The sequence below is a fragment of the Crinia signifera genome, chromosome 3 (assembly GCF_055691185.1).
Source record: "Crinia signifera chromosome 3, ASM5569118v1, whole genome shotgun sequence".
NCBI lineage: Eukaryota > Metazoa > Chordata > Amphibia > Anura > Myobatrachidae > Crinia > Crinia signifera.
This window is the reverse complement of record NC_139219.1, coordinates 208695368-208715242: the sequence shown is the minus strand read 5'-3', so window position 1 is coordinate 208715242 and position 19875 is coordinate 208695368. Positions and strand designations below refer to the sequence as shown.

At 43.8% G+C, this 19875-nt stretch overlaps 1 protein-coding gene across 4 annotated transcripts in view; it reads right to left on the bottom strand.

Annotated features, from left to right (window-relative positions):
- The window catches only part of ELOVL5 (ELOVL fatty acid elongase 5), an 80528-nt gene extending 61964 nt beyond the window's left edge, over positions 1 to 18564 (bottom strand). Inside the window, exons 1-3 of one of the 4 annotated variants that reach the window (XM_083177330.1) lie at positions 18415 to 18564; positions 13428 to 13494; positions 10153 to 10340 (exon numbers count right to left, since the gene is read on the bottom strand). In XM_083177330.1, the coding sequence (XP_083033456.1) occupies positions 10153 to 10340; positions 13428 to 13485 (246 nt within the window). In that variant the 5' untranslated portion in view covers positions 13486 to 13494; positions 18415 to 18564. Of the gene's footprint in view, positions 1 to 10152; positions 10341 to 13427; positions 13495 to 17615; positions 17871 to 18199; positions 18298 to 18386 lie in introns of those variants that run through there. The other 3 variants (XM_083177331.1, XM_083177333.1, XM_083177332.1) reach the window with 3 other exon arrangements.
- Between the last annotated feature and the right edge of the window lie 1311 nt (positions 18565 to 19875).

Sequence of the window (19875 nt, the reverse complement as noted above, 5' to 3'; positions counted from 1 at the left end):
TTCTGCTGGCGTCTGTGGTGCAGTGCAGGCTCGCCAGCTGTCATTCCATGTCGCTTCAACACCAACACACGCTACACAGTGCAGGGGGGAGGAGACTTAGCTCAGTGTGAAGGAGGTGTGGGTGTCTCCAAAGCGTATCGACCTTTAACAGGTCTTCTTCAGGGAAAGTGATGCAGCAGAATGCTGGGAGGGGGAATCTTTATATCATGCTATGGGTGGCCGTCCGGTGGTCATCTTGGCTATGGGTAAATGCCCTCAGTGTGAGAAAGAGGACAGTATAAAGTGGTAAAAGAGTACAGGATGAAAGAATATTGAAGTGTATGCTAAAGTGACCTTAATTGAAGGATTCTAAGAGTATAATTTAAACAGCAATGGGGTTAACACGTGCTGTGCCATGCTGGTCACAGCACCTGATGCTAAGGCAGCCATATTGTGTGTGGGCTTAATGCCCTCAGTTCCGAATATTATAGTGTACTGATGGATCTGATATCACTGATGTTCAGGCCTCTTGGGGTCAAGGTTTTAAGTATGTACATCCATCTAAGTTCTTCTTTGTTAATGGATTTGATATAGTCTCCTCCTCTCCAATTATTTTAAACTGTTTTAATCCCTATTACTGACAATGTGCTGGGGATGCTTTCATGTTTGTCTTTGAAATGCAGGGACAGGCTGTGAGTTTTTATTCCTTTGCTGATGTTTCTCATATGTTCTGTGACTCGTACTTTCAGCTTTCTAATGGTTCTGCTGCATCACCTCTCCCTGAAGAAGACCTGTTACAGGTTGATACGCGTTGGAGACACCCACACCTCTGTCACACTGAGCTGAGTTTCCTCATCCCTGTGGAGTTGAGCGCACATCACTCCACTGACACTGCGCTCCCAGCGACTGCTGCATTGCGTAACCCGAAAGTAGCGTGTGTTGGCGTTGAAGCAACGTGGACCGACAGCTGGCGAGCCTGCACTGCATCGCAGACGCTAGCAGAAGATTCTGGAGTGACACGGCGAGGGATGGTTGGCCAGGAAGAACACCGGGACACAAGGTATGTGCAAGTGCACCACCAGGGGTTTAGGGACACCAGCCTCTGGTGCCACTATAGCACAACTGTTAACCCCCTGTGACTCACCCCGCAACTAAGCCCCAGACACGTCCTGCAAATACATTTCCAACACCTCCGGCTCATCAAGTGCCTGCCTCAGGTGTCTTTTGAGTACAGTTTATGAGCAGTCTGCCAGTGGCAGACAGGGGAACTCTTCCTTCTCTCCTTTCACCTTAGCATTCAGCAAGACATGCAAACAGACCGCAGACACCTTTTCAGGATCAGCAGTGTTTGCATGGACAATTCTTGCTGATCTTGACTTGCTATTTTTCATTAATTTATTTTCATTTATTTTTTTTTGCATTACTTTACTCTGAAGCATTATTGTTTTATTTAGCCCCTTCCCGACATATGACGTATATTTACGTCATATGTCGGTTGCGGGGGAATCAAGCCAGCTCACGGAGTGAGCTGGCTTGAAAGAGAGCAGGTAATGGCTGTATATTACAGCCAGGTCCCTGCTCTCACGGCCACGAGCGGCGAGTTCGCCGATCGTGGCCGTTTAACCCTTTAAGCACCGCGGGCAAAGCGCCCGCAGTGCTTAAATAGCTGATCGGAGGGGGGGGGGCGCCCCCCTCCGGCGCCCCCCGCAGCGAGATCGGAGGGTGCCGATCGGTTGCCATGGTAGCCAGGGGTCTAATGTAGACCCCTGTGCTGGCCGTGTATGCATACCTATTACATCCTGCCTCAGGCAGGATGTAATAGGAAGTGCATAAAATCACTACGTTCAGCCATAGAGCTCTATGGCTGAACCTAGTACAGGCGATCGCGCCCCCTAGTGGTCAAGTACACTAGGGGGCCTTGTAGTAAAAGTAACAAAAAAAAAAAAATAAAGTTTAAAAATAAAAAAAAATAAAAAAATATTAAAAGTTCAAATCACCCCCCTTTCCCCATTTCCCAAATAAAAATAAATAAAAAATAAAAAAAATAAACATATTTGGTATCGCCGCGTTCCTAAAAGTCCGATCTATTAAAATATAACATTAGTTATCCCGCACGGTTAAAGGCGTAAGCGGAAAATAATCCCCAACGCCAAAACTACGTTTTTTGGTCGCATCGCCTACCCAAAAAAAAAAAATAGCTAAAAGAGATCAGAAAGTCGCCCATATCCCATAATGGTATTAATTAAAAAGTACACTTCAGCCCGCAAAAAATGAGCCCTCACCCAGGTCCGTAGGTGGAAAAATAAAAAAGTTATAAGCCGCAGAACATGGCGACGCGACGCAAATTCGAAAAACCGTAACATATTCTATTTTTTTTTTTTGTCGTAAAACGTAACGAAAACTATAGAAGTTTGGTATCACCGGAATCGCAACGACCCATAGAATAAAGATAACCCATCATTTTAAACGAACTATGAACTCCAAAAAAACCGTAACCAGCGCAAAATTGTGGAATTGCGTTTTTTTTTCTTTTTACCCCACATTGAATTATTTCCTGATTCCCCAGAATATTATACGGTATAGTAAATGGTACCATTAGAAAGTACAACTTGTCCCGCAAAAAAAAAGCCCTCATGTGTCTATATAGGCGTTACGCTTATTTGAACGCAAGGAGGAAAAAAAAAAAAAAAATACCATAAAAGGCAATGTCGGGAAGGGGTTAGTGGCATTGTGACCAATAAATTAGATTTACTTTACGCAACATTGTCCTGTACTTACATCACTCTCCATAGTTTCAATTCAACACCCTATACATACACCCATAGCACAGGTCTCCAACTATCCTTTTAGTAGTATAAACTGACTCCACTGTCCGTATCAATGTATATGTAAAAAAAAAATACAAAAAAGGAAGGGTCAGGCAAAGATCTGATGTATATCCAGTGACATAGAGGGGCTCTCCAAATATCCACAAATGGTAAGTACTTATACGTGCTTACAGAAGCAACCGTGGGTGAACTCCAATCAGGGTATCCTTAGGTTGTCACCGCAGTGTTAAATGACCATGCAGTAAATTGATTACATGTGCTTACATGAAAACACTTGGGATAACTCCTATAGCTGTATCTTTGTGTTAATACTCACACAGGATTACTTGAACAGGTACAGAGATGTATATATAATGGTTTATTTTCTATTCGTCACAGTCCTCGTACTGTAGATAAGGTGTCACAAGATGGTATAGCCAGTAGGATGAAACCTGGGTGTTCATACTGTGTCTCCACTGAATCTGGGTGCCTCAAGCACTCCTCCAACATGTTTCGACACTCCTGAGCGTCTTTTTTAAGGTGGAGTGTTGGGAGCGTCTAGCGTGATATATAAATATATATACCACCTCCCGGCCAGATATAGGCCTAACCGGAATTGATGTACAGGTCTGACCATTCATCTAAATAGATTTCCTATTTCTCTACTAAAAGTTTCAAAAGTATTTGTAGCCCTCAATTGGGATCGGGTGTCTTAACTTAATAAGTACACTGCGCTCGCAGTACACTGCCTCCCGTGGACCCGGGATCGCAGGGCGCTATCGGTGTTGACTTCCGGACATGTGATGTAAACAAAACCCACATGCCTCCAGATCATGTATGTAGCTGTCTTCAAATGAGATGCTGTCGATAGGACTTCTGGTCATGTGATCGCGCAGCAATCCACGTCACCGGACAATAAACCTGTGAAAAGACGTGCTGTCTTTCCCACCGCTTTTTTAAGGTGAAAAGGCTTAGCAGAGCAACCGGTTAGCCTTCATCTTTGATCCATGACACTCTCCACCACCAATTTTAAACCTGCAAAATTCCACCATATCATAGAGGGGGCAATGCGGGTCACAACATTGACTCCATGGATCTTCCTCCAGTGATCACCTGCTAATCATGCAAACACAGACAACCATGCTACTATGAATACATTGGATAGCGGATTACAAGAAACCCAGCATTGCTCCAGTGGTGAGATCACTCCTACTACATTATCCTTACAAGTGGAACTTTGTGCAAAACCATTCAATTTGTTCATTGAGGGACTGGCCACATTCAAATGGATGCAATTGTAATATATCCAATGAAGCCATATTAATTCAAATATTTGTACTTCAAATATTGATGCATTTTATATATAAAATTTGCATTTTTTAAAATATGTATACTTTAGAGCAGAGAAGGGAAAGGGGGGACATGATAGAAACTTTCAAATATATCAAGGGTTTTAACAAGGTACAGGTGGGAGACATTCTTCACAGGAAGAGGAGCAGCAGAACACGAGGACATGCACTGACACTAGAGGGAGGAAGATTCAGGGGAAATGTGAGGAAGAATTACTTCACAGAAAGAGTAGTAGATAAGTGGAATAGCCTCCCATCTGAGGTGGTAGAGGCAAATACAGTAGTACAATTTAAACATGCTTGGGATAAGCATATTGACAGTGGCGTAGCTACGTTTTGGGCGCCCCCCCCCCCCCCCCCCCCCCGCCGTTAGGGCCGGGCCGATTGCTTGCAATCGGCCGAAATCTGACCAAATCGCCTTGATGTATGCCCAGCATTACAATATTGAATTCTATATAGTCCTAGATCTGGATTATAAATAAATAATATAGGATGCATTTACCAAATATATTATAGAATTATATAAAAGTTATTCTAAATACAAACATTAGTTATCTTTCTATTAAAAAAACCCAAATGGAAATATGATTTCACACAGCGAGACTATTATAAGTACCTGAGGAAGTCACACAGACGAAACATGTTGGGAAGCTTCTAATCTACCTCACCTTCTGCACATGAGCTAAGCACTTTATCTTTCTTACTCTATGTTAAAAGACGCCTTTTATTCAGTATATGCATTGTGTCTTTTAAAAAGTATCCACTGACGTTTTTTTTTTTCTCATTCCGATTTTTTAACTTTTTTCTTATACCCCCTGAACCCCTGAATTTTATTACATGCTTTGTGAACTTGTTATCCCTTTTAATGTGTAAAACCCCCTCATTGAATAAATTCTTTTTATTATTATATATTTATTAATAGTCCTAATTTATAACAAAAGTCGCCGAGTTCTGAGAGTAATCCTCTCCATATTATAAGTACCAATTCAACAATGTGAGCAGATCACAGCAGCCAAACTAATGATAGTAAGACATCTACTGGAGGGATCCACATGCACTCATTAACTGGTTTGTTAGCAATACAGTCTATAAACACCGTTATCAATTTACTGACCAGACAATAAAAAAAACAAAAAGACCCGAGTGTTTCATTTATATAATTCCAATACTCTCAATGAAAAAGGCTACTAGCTATTATTATTATTATTATTAATAAAATAATGTACAAATCAGAAGATGTGAGTTATATTTACAAGCTTGTAAGAACTTTTACAGAGCTAAACATGGGACTCCAATTGAAATGGCTCCCACTAGAAGCCATTTATTATGTGCATGCATTGCCTGCCTTCTGAACTGAAATATGCCTTCTCACTTTTAGCAAATGTGAACTTGTAGAATAGAACTAGATACAAATATGCTTAGAAATACACCGTATTCTAATCCAGATGTTCCCAAACTCAGTCTTCAAGATGCTGACAGTACAGGTTTTAAGGATAACTGTGCTTGAGCACAGATGACTTAATTCATACCTCAGTCAATTTGGTTTAACCATCTATGCTCAACCATTATTATCCTTAAAATCTGGACTGTTAGGTTGCCTGGATGACTGAGTTTGGAACCTCTGTTGTAAATCATACATAAGGCATTATACATACAGCAGGGAAACAAGTGTATAATAGCAACAGGTCTAAGTGTTAAAGAGAAAGCGATCATAAGGCCACGTGGGTATTGTGACTTCATGGGAGGGAAAAACATGGGTCCATGGGGGAAAGAATGGACCAGATTGTGTAATGTATGCAAACTTCATGTGTTGAGATCTGCATTCATACGTAATTTCTGTATGCGATGATGGGCACAGCGCCCCCTAAGCCACAGCAGGACCAACATGCTGCAGCCATTTAGGGTTGCGGAACGGTTAATCAAGAGCAATGTTTCAGAAATTAGGGGTGTATTTTCTGGCCGCGCAGAGGTCAGTGGCTGCATCCCAGCTATATGGAATCATCTGACTACTCATATGACAGATGTCACTCACAGTGATCTGATGCTGTCAGGATGCCTCTATTAATACAAGATGCCTGCTGCAGCGGCTGTGCTAACGTGTCCATCTTTGAATCGCGCCGAGTAACTACAGAACATGGTAATTCTCTTTATGAAGAACTATAATATCCAAGCATACACAGTACAGAGAATTTCACTTACAGTATATGTAGCAATTAATATTAATGCTTAATCTTAACCGCTGCCTTAGAAAACAAGGATACCAACAGTACATTAATGCTGCTTTCAGACCACAAAACTGGCTTTGACCCTGTATTTGGAAACGTTTCCAAAAACGGGTCTGCCAGGTAAAACCCCTTTCACACCGCATCTCTTAAACGGTATATTACCGTTTAAGTGCGGTTTTTTTGACACTGGCAGACCCGTTTTAGGAAACTTTCCAAAAACAGGGTCAAAGCCAGTCTTCAGCGCGCGCCGCCGCCGCCCCCCCTCCCCTGGGGGTTAACACCCCCCCCCGATACCTCCGTTGCGTGATCCGGCACTGCAGTTGGTCGGGGAAGCACTTATGAAAAAAAGCGTCTTTCAGAAAATGGCTGCCCCATAGGAAAATCAGTTTTAAAAAACTGTCTTTCGTATGGGGGCAGCCATTTTCCGAAAGTCACTTTTCTTATAAGAAAAGTGACTTTCGGAAAATGGCTGCCCCCATACGAAAGACAGTTTTTTAAAACAGGTTTTCCTATGGGGCAGCCATTTTCTGAAAGACGCTTTTTTTTCATAAGTGCTTCCCCGACCATACTTCACTGCCGGGATCCACAACGAAGGTACCGGCTGCACGGCGGGTGTCGACACACGCGATGCGTGTGTGTGTGGGGGGGTGTTGACACATGCGCGGGGGGTCGACACGCGCGGGGGGCGGCTCCAGTGCTGCGAATATTTAATGAGTGCTCATTAAATATTCGCTGCTCTGAATTTAGGACCCAGCTCGTTGGCTGGGTCCTAAATACCGTTTCAGACCCGATTTTGATCCCAAAATACCGGGTCTGAAACGGGTAGGACCCTGCATTTTAACCGGTTTGAAAAAACTGTATTTTCAAACCGGTTAATTGGATCTGCACCTTTCAGACCGCACAGATTATCGTTTTAAAACGGTAAAAAAACGGCAATATACCCTTTACAAAGTGCGGTCTGAAAGGGGCATAAGTGGCAAATACCCTGATATGCAAATATTTCACTTATCTAATATACTTTGTAATCTAACGTACGTAGGCAGTTTCTACACCAATCCATTAAAGATACCGTTACATGGTGTGATACCTTGTAAGCCTAGACTGCAATTGTAAGTAGATTATATTATGTGAACCCTTGGATTTCAGGAACAAAGAACAATGTGTTTCCAAGACAAAAATTCCAAATATATTTACTGTTCTGGAGTGAGTGCATTCCACTGGCACTTAGATACTTACTTATTAATGCTAACAAAGGTCAGTTTTAGAAAATATCAAATACTAAAAATCTGAACAGACATGATAAAATGGTAACAATAAGATACATAGCAGTGTGAAGATAGCTTTGAAAAGCTGCCATGATAAAACAAACTTATATGTATAGCTGCTGTCTTATGAATTAAGAAAAGGAGATAAAAAGTACATTTTAAATCGCACCTGTTTCTTTAACACTGAGAATGTTCTGCATTAAGGACCTGAATTATCTTTGTTAGCATAGCAAAAAAAGAAAAAAAAAGGCCACAATTGGGCAAAACCATGTTGCACTGCAAATAGAGCCGATGTAAAATGTGCAGAGTTGAGTAACGTAATGCCAGCACTTGACATGGAGTGAATTAAATATCCCCATCTGCGTGTCACACTGGGATGCATGTGACTCGGTGATCCAATAGGGGCATAGGGCTGGCTAGGTTGACTGAAGTTAAGATAGCAGGAAGAGGAGGAGACTTCCTCTTCTTCCTGCAGAATTCCCCGCCCTTCCTTCCCTGTTGTTTTATTGAGGGTGGTGGGATTTAATCGCGTTAGCTGATAGGCGGGAAAGAACGGCAGATTTAATCATTTAGCTCACACTACGTGTTGATGTTGACGTTTTAATGGCTTGTTTGCGGTGCACTCACCTCTCATTGGCTTAGGCCTTTCGCTGGATCACCCGTTCGAGGACAGCGACCCCACCCGGCTGGGTGGGTAGTCACTGCTGTTGGGTGGAGTTGGATACCGCTTGTTTTTTGAGTTAGGCCAGTTATGTTTAGAGTTGGGGTGGAGTTATAGTAGTAGCCGTTCTTTCTTGGCCACCATTAATTAATCAATCTAATTTAAATAATCAATCTAGCTTAAAATATTGCTACAAATAAATCAGTTAACAATTTCTGCCAAAGCTATGCCTCCGAGTCTTTATTTCAGGTTTAGTTATGTAAGATAAGAATGTAAAAGTATGACATGCTAAAGGTACACATAAGATGTTGGGATGTTTAAGATTTGGGTGGGGTTTGTTGAAACTGAAATCTAAATTTCAGTATAAAAATAAAGCAGTATTTACCCTGCACAGAAATCATTAGCAGCAGTGATAGGGTGAATGTGCAGGGGGTCTTTAAAAACACACACTTTAAAAACAAACAAACTGATCTTTGGTCAGTAAAGAACCAGCGATGCTTGGCATAAATTAAATTTTGTAAGCAAAATGCCAAAATGGATGCAAATGATTTATTTCATATTGTTATTAAATAACACTTAGGGGGGTATTCAATCTTCTGGTCACGGCAGACGAGCTTGCTCGACTGCCGTGACCCAGTCCCGTTCTCGGTCAGCTCGACCGAGAACATGCAGGCGGGATGAGAAGGGGGCATGGCCGCGAGTTGCGGCCGGGAAGTGACGAGATGCAGCCGGCAGCTCATCACTTCCCGGCTGTTCTCGGCAGAACGAGCCCGACAGCTAGAGATGTCGGGCTCGTTCTGCCAGGAAACCCTGTTCAATGCTGTCGGGGAAGACAGCATTGAATAGGGACCGTCGAGCATCTCCCCCACGGGAGATGCTCGACGGCGATTGAATATCCCCCTAAGTGTACCAAACAGTGTCTCTTACTTCTCATAAAATGCAATTATTCCAAGATGTCCTTTATAACACAATTGTAATTAAATGATCATGTCAATCTGATAAATTAGACTGTTAGCTCACTTCGTAAAGGACAAGTCTAGTTTTAGTATTTTATTACCACCTAGCAGAACCAAGTGGTGACTTCCAAGAAGGTATACGAGTATGGATTCTGGGTAGAAGCTCCTATACTGGGAATTCAGTTAATAGTGGTGTGCCACATAGCATCACAACATTGCTCAGCTGCACACAGTCAGATTAAGTACCTCTGACATCACAAGGTTTTCTGTGCCCCTCCCTCTATGGGGTGTCAGAAAAAACTATTTGTGTCCTTCCAGGATACAAATGTGTGCTCATGCATCTATCCTCAATATGCCATGAAGTGCAAGGTGCCTGGCACTCTGCCAGCACTGGACATCTTTTTTTGAAATGTGTCTTAATCACAACACAACAGTGTTGGAGACAGAGGGAGACAGTGCTGAGTAATTTGATATGCAATACTTGTATATCTCTATGCAACTGAGTCTGTATATATGAAGCACAACAGCACTTGGCATGGAAAAGACTGAAGTGTTGCATTATAGCACTTGGTATACAGATTGTCACATATCAAATGAATTAGCACAGTCTCTGGTGCATCTTCATATAATCATGTTGTGACTAAGATGCATTGTCTTCACAAAAAAGATGCCCTGTGCTAGCAGAGACTCACTTGACTTGGCGAGCTGAGAGGGGCTGATTGGCACGACTGCAGTTATAATGTATGAGGACACTACTGCAGTACAATGTGGCCATTGCGTGAAATGGAGTAATTTCCTATGAATTTACTGCATTAAAGGGGGTATTTGAGCAAAAAAGAATAATGTGAAGACTGGAATTGCCCTTTATAACATGGGGATTTTCTGTAATAGGCAACATACAATATCTTACCTCATAAAACATGTACAGTGACAGCAGTGTAAGCCCAATGTTATAAACCACTAGAATCCCTCGGCATGAAACGGGTTGCCTGTTTTGCATGTACTTTGGTCCTATCCATACAATTAATAAATACAGGACAGTGAAAATAAATGTGGGGATGTAATTATCCAGGAGTAACCATCCTTTCACTCGAGGGTCTGTAACAAAATAAAATCACCATATTACAACACAATATTATAATAATTATATTTATAGTGGAGGATATGCAAATATTTGTATTTAGACCAGTGCTGGTCAACATATCTTCAAATAATTAAATAAGTAGTTCTTGGAAGCATGAGAGCAACACAAGCATCACATCATAAATATATCAATTGGCGATAGAGGAGGGGTCTGGACGAAGTAGGCCGCACACAGCTGAAGCATTAGGGACTAATCCACATCATACAGTAGTTAGGCTATGGGCTTATCCTGAGTTAGGAGCCTAGAAAATATAAGCATGTAACTGTGCACCTTGGTAAAATCATGCTGCACACAGGTGGGGCAGATGTAACGTGCAGAGAGATTACATTTCAGAGGGACAAATCCACGCAAAGTAGAAATAACGCTGTGCAGCGGGGTATGGGTCATTGGGTCAACCGATATTAGGTCGACATGCCTTGGGTCGACATGGCTTAGGTTGACACAAGCATTCGGTTGACAATGGCTAGGTCGACATGGGGTTTTGACTTTTGTTTTGTCCAGAATGTCGACATGGACACCGTATTGGTGCAATGCGTCCCCTTGCATGGTTCGCTGCACTCGCCATGCTTCGGACACACTATTCTCCCACCATGCCCTAGAGGATGGTAAGGCATGAATTACCGTCTGTCAGCACATGTCAGCTCAAAAAAACAAAGTGAAAAGCCCATGTCAACCTTTTGACCGTTGACTTATTGCTTGTGTCGACATTCCAACCATGTCGACCTTAGGCATGTTCACCTATTTCAAGTGTCCACCTAAGCCATTTGGACATTTGGTGGTCAACCCAATGCATGTTGACCTTATATGTGTCGACCCAACGACTGTATACCATGTGGGCTTGATGTGGGCTGCAGCAAGGCTGCCTCATGAAGACAAAGCTCACTGCGGAGTTTAATCGCACCACAAACAAGAATGTATCGAGGATTTATACCACCTCTAGTGAGTTGGTGGATCCAATGTGCTCAACTCGCATTGCTGTTAGCGCTCTCTGGACCCACGGAGCCTACTCGTAATTGTAAATGTAAGAATGAGAGGCTGCATACTCCATTATCTCTGCCAGTAGACCAGCAACACATCATCCACTGTCCTGCATTAGCTGGATCCTCCCCATTCCCTGAATGCACACCCCAACCAATTCACATCTCTTGTTACTCTATCATGCACCTTCTTCTCTCATAACCCATAACTGCCTTTTACTTCAAAGGTGGATTGTGCACCATTCAACAAGAAATCACCTCGTGCCAAAACACTCACTTTCTTACACACACCCTCCGATCGGTATCTGGATGAAAGGTTGACAATATCTAGGTTGACAGTTAATTGGTTGACACCAAAAATTCACAAAAACGTTGACATGCATAAGGTCAAAATAACATGGCAATGGTTGAAACATTAAGAGGCCAACATGAATTTTTCACAATTTTTTTATATATTTTAATACCACGTGGACTCCGGTTGGGAGTGGTAATGTGGTTTGAAACAAGTTGAACGAAGCGAGCCATGCAAGGGTACGAGATACACTAATTTGGGGTCCACGTGCACAGGTTTCAACATCAAAAATAAAAAGAAACTATAAAACACATGTCGACCTTTTCATGTGTGAACCTTTTGTCAATATCGGCCTTGTGCATGTCGATCTTTTGGTGTTGACCTATTGGCTGTCTATCTAGGCACTGTTGACCCTTTAATCCATAACCCTCAGTTCACTGCCTCAGTAACAGTAGACACATCCTCTGCACTCATTATAACACAATAGAACCTTTCCATAAAATGTGATCTCTCCTGCCCTGCTCTCAGCCAAATCCCCCATAGATTACTTTGGGGGATGCAAATCTGCCGGATGTATCAACATCAGGCAGCATCACATCAGGTCATTCATGACTAATATTTTCTCCTGCACATCATTTGTGCTGCTTAAGCATCTGTACCCCTGGCACATCTCTTTCCCACTTCCACTACTCTCTTCCACAAAATACTTTTATTCTTTGATTTTCCCACCATTTTCCTCTTCTCTTGAGTAATAGTTTGTTCCCCATTACCACCACTATGATGGTAACACAAATCTATCCCTCCTCAATTGACCTTTTTTTTGTGTACTATCTTGTGTAAAGCTGGCCATGCAGCACAGATGGTGTAGTGGTTAGCATTACTGCCTCACAGCGCTGAGGTCATGGGTTCAATCCCCACCATGGCCCAACTGTGCGGAGTTTGTATATTCTCCCCGTGCTTGCGTGGGTTTACTCCGGGTAATCCGGTTTCCTCCCACAATCCAAAAAAAATACTGGTAGGTTAATTGGCTTCCAACAAAATTAACCCTAGAATGTCTGTGTGTGCATGTACATGTGGTAGGGAATATAGATTGTAAGCTCCACTGGGGCAGGGACTGATGTGAATGTTCAAATATTCTCTGTAAAGCACTGCTTAATATGTATGCGCTATAAAAGAAACTGTTAATAAATAAATTGTCTGAACTGGCTGGTAATATCTGAATGGCAGTTTTTCAGCATTTCAAAGCAAATGGTCAACGGTCATCTGCTCTCATCCATTACCAGGTGTTTGTTCCAACCAACCAGGTCTAAAGGTGCCCATACACGCACCGATCCGGCGTGCGTTCTGGGCTATAATATCATTGCATCGCATTGCATGCGTTGTGCATGCAATGCGATGCAAAGCAAGTACAAAAAGTATGTGCAGCACTTTTTGTACTGTGCGATGAGGTGCAGCGGGAGCACGCACCTCAAAGCACAGATCGCAGCGCCGGGATCGGTGCGTGTATGGGCACCTTTACAATAAATCTGTAGATGTATGGCCAGCTTTACTGTGCCTAAAGCTTCACATGCATGTCCCAACTATGAATCCCATATCCATAAGGTATATGCAGTAACTTCCAGCCCTACTATCCCAGCCTCTTCTATGCTGACTTCTGACATAATAATGATACCTTTTAGAACATGAAACAAATACACAAAGACAGAAATGTAAATAACTAGCAATAAAACATAATAGATAATCAGTATTTACATATGAAAACAAAAACTTACCTCTAGGACCAAGCAAATTATCTATATATTCATTTAATGCTTTGTCCATGGCCTCCATATTTGCAACCTATAGAATACAGAAAATAGTTTTAATTGGTTCAGTAATGATTTACAGGCTAGTTCTAAAGAATTGTATAGATACCATACTAAAAGAAACTGGGGCGTATTTAATAGTCTGCAAACCGCCCAAATATAGGTGTGCTAAGCTTGTGGCATCATATGCAAAAAGACATGAGACTGTAATTGCTGCCAAAGGTGCTTCAACAAAGTATTGAGCAAATTATTTCTTAGTTTTTTTCATGTCGTCATTATGGGGTATTGTGTGTAGAATTTTGAGGGGAAAATTCCATTTTGGAATAATGCTGTAACATAAGAAAATGTGGAAAAAGTGAAACGCTATGCATACTTTATGGGCAGACGAACCATAATTTCCAGTGTGCAGCTCACAGACTATTACAGAAGCAGGATATGGTCTACAGCATGTTGGTCACAAGCATTAGGTCGACACCGTTAGGTCGACATGAGGATAGGTTGACATGGGTCAAGGTTGACATGGGTCTAGGTCGACACAAGCATTAGGTCGACAGTTTTTCACTGTTTTTTGAGCCCACATGTGCCGACTGGCGGTATTTCATGCCCTACCATCCAATATGACGTGGTGGGAGAATAAAATATTGTGCCGAGTGCAGCTAGGCACCGTGCCCAAAACATTGCAGATGTGAGGGGATGCGGTGCACTGGAAACTGTGTCCATGTCGACATTCGGGTAAAAAAAAAAAAAAAAAATGTCGACCATTTGACTGTCAACCTAGACACTGTCGACCTAATGCTTGTGTCGACCTATTGACCTAAACCCATGTCGACCTAGAACCATGTCGACCAACATGCTGTAGAACAAACGATCCCAACCCACATAAGCACCTTTGTCTCTAAAACAGGGATGGTTCCTATGTGGGGGCCTTGGACTGCAAACCCTAATTCTGAAAATATTGAGAAGTGCCACCATGCTGAAACTTGTAGTTCTACACAGAAGAAAAATAGAAAATGCAGGTGCACACGCTTAAATACATAATAATGCTAATCAGAATAATTATATCAAACTCTGGAATATAACAGATAGAATTTTAGGTGCTTAGCATAATTTTGGCCACAGGTGACCTCCCGTGGTGGGACCCTAACAGTATAGGCGCATACACATTACACAACACTGCAAATGAAGCAATTTTGTCAACAATTTCCCAGCTTGGAAGTCCATGACAAACAATGCGGTGCACACACACACACTGAGCCAGAGGTGGAACTACCATTGGTGCAGCAGGTGCGATGTAAATTATATTATTGCCCCGGGCTCACCACCCACATGTTCCGCCACTGCACAGAGAGATTTTACAAATGATATTGTTAGTGGCCACATTCCAGTAGTATGCTGTCATTGATGATATCCTTTGATTGACTGCATGTACAGACGACAAAGGACATCACTAACGACCCATGGAGGCAGGCATCCTTAATGATATAGGGCCTAATTCAGACTTGATTGCTAATGTGAGAATGTGCAGTGGACTGTGAGAAAGACACAACTCAGATGCCTCTTGCTAAATTGTGAGACAATTGAAAATGGATCGCTAATCGCCATACACTCGCACGTCCATACACAATTCCCAAACCATCGAAAAGTTTTTGTCCTCTGTGCAATTGTGAGTAGGTCAGAGGCTTCCACTGATACTACTAATGCTGGCCACACATCAGACCAACTTTCCTCCAACCATCCAACTAGTTGCTTGGATAGAATAAAAATATGGTACTGGAAGGGAGCAAATGTAATATTTACTTTAGAAATTTGCTCCCAAAATCTGGAAAAGGACTAAACCTGTCTCTCAGACACGGTACTGTAGTTGAACCTGTTTGATTGAAACAATTTGACTATGTTTTTGTGCATTTTCCTGGGTTTGTGAGATCAGTTCTGATTGTCCTTTGCTCCAATCCAGTACCATATTTTTATTCAATCCAAGCAACTAGTTGGATGGTTGGAGGAAAGTTGTTCTGATGTGTGGCCAGCATAAGACAGGCTGGAATTGGTCATTACTGACATCACAGACCCTCTTCAACAAAGCCTGGGCACACCTGTGTTTTTTTAGACACACCCACAAAATGGCAGGCTAGCACCCTTAACTGCCGGCCTACTGTCAGTCAAACTGCGAAGGGATTACATTTACGATCCACACACATTTTCTGTCAATAATTCCCCTTGCACTTGCTTGAGACATACTGTACAGGTCATATGCACAGTCATTCCATAATCACTTGATCTGCAAATTCTGTAGTCAGTGGTCAAGTGTTAATTAGGCCCATATTGCATACACACAATATGCTTGAAAATGTCATTATTGTGTATATCGTTTAAAAATTGTCTAATGTGTATGCACCCTAAGTACAAGGTACAGGAAACCTCAGGTCAGGAAAAGACAACCACCACCAGTGCTATATTGGTAAACCAAAAAAAAAAAGACAACACATAGGTCCTAGGTGCTAAAAAAAGTGCTAAATTATTTGGTACAATATGATGCCCCAAAGCAGCTATCAATGGTTTTGTCATTGAAGGTGCAGATCCCATAGTTCTCTTCCATAGATTGTTATGAGGAAGCAATGTTTTTCCCCCTCAGCTTGGAGGCCCACTATGCTCTGCCTTGTTCCCGGATTTGACCTCCTGTCTGACATTTCCCCCAGCAGGGATGGTGGAAACCATCAATAGCCATTCCTGTTCTAAAGTATTTTAGAGAATGTTTTATTAAGTTACTGTACATACCGATGACCTGAAGAAGGCAATCCCAACCGGTGTCAGATAAGAATACTACAATCCCCATGCAAGGGGGTATACCAAAGGATCTGAAACAGATCCTTAAATTTTTAGCTTAAAATATTTTTTCCCCCCTAATTTGCACCTACACAGCGCAAACTCAAATCTTTGTTAACTCTCACTGAGACTTGCATTAACATAACACAAACTTTTGTAGTTTAATAACAAAAAGTTCTGGCCATAGGTTTTTAACCCACAATAATGGAAGCTGCGGCTAATTCCATTGTACGGCACTGCAAAACACTTGTGGCGCCTTATAAATAAAATTCTAATAATAATAATAATAAAAGTTGGCACTTTGAGTGAATTAAAATAATGTTGATTTTAGGAATTCTGCTATCTTTAAAAAAAATCTTTGGCTGGTAAGTTTTTGTTTTGACAAGCAATATTTGTATTTATCTTAAGTGTGAATTTCCATGTACCAAGTCCACAATATGCAAGGGCTAGTCCAACAACAGCCAGCCTGCATGACTGCCCAGGCACTGATAACATATAATACTGTATATTCCTCTGTGAAGGCACAATGTGTTCTTCTGCACAAGACATTGTCCTAGCAGGTGTGCTGGCCTCAGACAACTTCAACTTCCATTACCTGAATAATGGCTAAAAGGAAGAAGTTGAATTAATACCATCTCCCAGCACAATGGATGAATGTTGCATAAACCATGCAATAACCTCAATCCGGAGATATAGTTTACTTTCAGTCATACAAAGAGGCTGGAAATATAGATTCTACCCAATTCAATGCTGCGAATAAATATATAAACCCCCTGAACAAAAACAGCACACACAAAAATGATTTTGTACAAATGAATTGCATTCACACTTATGCATCCACAGCCTGTTGAATGTAATAGTCAGAAAGACATGTTATATAGAGAGGAGAGAGGGATATATGTTGGTAACGATAGAAGCAAACAAAAGTGGTTCTTATTGGTTAGGTAGACACAAAGAATGTTCCAGAATAATATCAGTGAAAATAAATAGAGAGCAGGGGACACAGGGAGCAGGGGAAGCCGGTGGCACCTCTGTGTAGTGGCGGTGATCAGAGGCAGCAGACACCTGCTGCCAGTGTGAGCGCTGCGGCTGCATATGACCACACTCACACTCACTTACACAGTGACAGTGCTGCACATGACAGCACTCACACTCACAGTGCTGCATATGACCGCACTCACACTCACTCACACAGTGACAGTGCTGCATATGACCACACTCACTCACACTGTGACAGTGCTGCATATGACCGCACTCACACTCACTCACACACACAGTGACGCATATGACCACACTCACACAGTGACAGTGCTGCATATGACCGCTCACACTCACCCAGTGACAGTGCGCGGCCGGAATAAGGATGCGGAACAGGTGGTGCTGGAGTAACGGGCAGCTGCAGTCACCCTGGCTGGGGGCAATAGTTACACAGCAGGTGGCAGATATATGTCACACACCCAGCTGCCTGGCAGGACGGAGAAAGTGGCGACAGTCAGGGAGGGGAGGGCTGGGGTGAGGGAGGAGGACCCCTATAAGGCAGAGGAAATGACAATGCTGCTGCCATATACAGCGGCGAGTGCACGGCTGCTCCTGACATCATCCAGCAGCCGCACACGTGAGTCCAGGCAGCAACACCGCGCACACACACACACACACACACACACACACACACACACACACACACACACACACACACACACACACACACACACACACACACACACACACACACACACACACACACACACACACACACACACACACATATACTATGTTGCCCTATTTGGCCTAGGAAATCCCGTTACCCCATACACCCGCCCACACCCTGCCAGGCTGCCCCCATTTGCCCTTCCAAACTATGCTTCCCCATTTGCCCACCCACAACAGGTTGCCCCCTCTGCTTCTCCCAAACCTCTTACCCCCCATGGTCTGCCCCCGCCCTGCTGCTAGCGGCAGCGGATGGGCTCCTGTCACCCGGCAGCGCGCTGTGCCTCACACACCCAGTCACAAGTGATGGAGATTAATAGAGACTTAGGGGCGACTTGTCCCGGCACTGTTCCCGCTTCCCGCTGCCCACCCCCCGGCATCGCCCCCTCCCCCGGGTACCGTTAGATGTGCGGGCAGCGGGACTCACTCTCGGTGTCCGGGTCCGGAGGAGGCTGCTGTGTGTCACTAGCGAGTGCGGCTCTCCCCTCCCAGGGGCCCGGCCTGCCGGCAGTGTGTGCTGCGCTGTAGCCCCGCCCCGGGGCGGAGCACGGCCGCTCCCAGCCACACACAGCGGGGGAGCGGGGACGCGTGAGGAGGCTCGCCTGATGATGGGGAGGGGAGGAGGGAGAACTTAGTGATACAGGTCAGGATGATAGGGAGTGGGGACCAGACAGAGGGCGGCGGAGACGGGGAGGAAGGCAGTAGCTTCAGGAGATGGGCGGAGGGGAGGGCTAGAAGTAACCCAACAGCTGATGATGATGGCTGTGGCCGGGGACAACGAGGGCTGAGGACAGGGCGGTAATAGTACCGGCTGCCCCGAGCCGGTTGTGACGGTTACACAGACACGCAACCGGCGCCGAGTGTCAGAAGTTTCCATAACTGTTGCGCTTTGCCCCCTGGAGGACGCGCTGTACCCGCATCTCATGCTTATTTGAGCCATACTTATTGCTGCCTTGTCTATGGGAGGGATCTAGACTATAGCACTGTCTGATGAGACATGGAGGAGAGAGATAAAGTGGAGAGCGTTAAGGGACGGGATGTACTAAGAATTACATCTGCAGTGTGGTACATCGTCCCACCACTTACGGGGTACATACCGTATGTAGCTAGAAAAGGATAGCCCTCTCTATGGTGCTCATTTACTATAGGATCTTATTTGCAATGCAGTCTGGGTAGGATCTACCGCTTAGGATTGCATTGCAATATGTGGTCCTTTCAGCTGAATGTATGTTGTTGCAGACACAGGACGAGATGCACAAACTAAAAAATGCAATAAAAAACCAGTTTTCGGGGGTTTACCACATTTTCAAAAGCAGCAAAGCCCCACCGCCGGGGCTTCGCCTCAGGGGGTTACGCCAGTTCTAGATGGAACTAGAAGCCTATGGACATCCCTTCCTGTTCCCCGCCGCCCCGTGCCACCCCCGCCGATCCGCACCGCCGCCCTCACCTGTGCCTGGGCACCTCCTGCTGTTCTGCCTGGACCAATGACGTCCTCCTCCCTGCACCCAGTTCCAGGTGCAGGGAGGAGGAGGCGGAGCCCTGGCCGAGCAGCAGCCGGGTAAGGGTCCAGGGAGGGAGGGGGGACCCGCCGCACATCGCCAGCACAGCGCAAAGGACAGCTCTTAGCGCAAGCAATAATTGTACTTTGCAATAATTATCGTACATGTTACGGCATATATGATTATTATTTTTGTGTTAGCCCGCAAAGTGGGGCTACGGATGTTAGATGATCCCGCCTACAGGGGCGGGATGCTCTAAAGAAAACAGAGTTTTTACTGCATTTTTGTTTACAGATAAACCCACGTGCTGGGTTACCGCGGCAGGGGGGATCTCCAGCAAAAGATGGCGATACCCCATAAAAGCCTATTAGCTTCTTACTATGACCCGC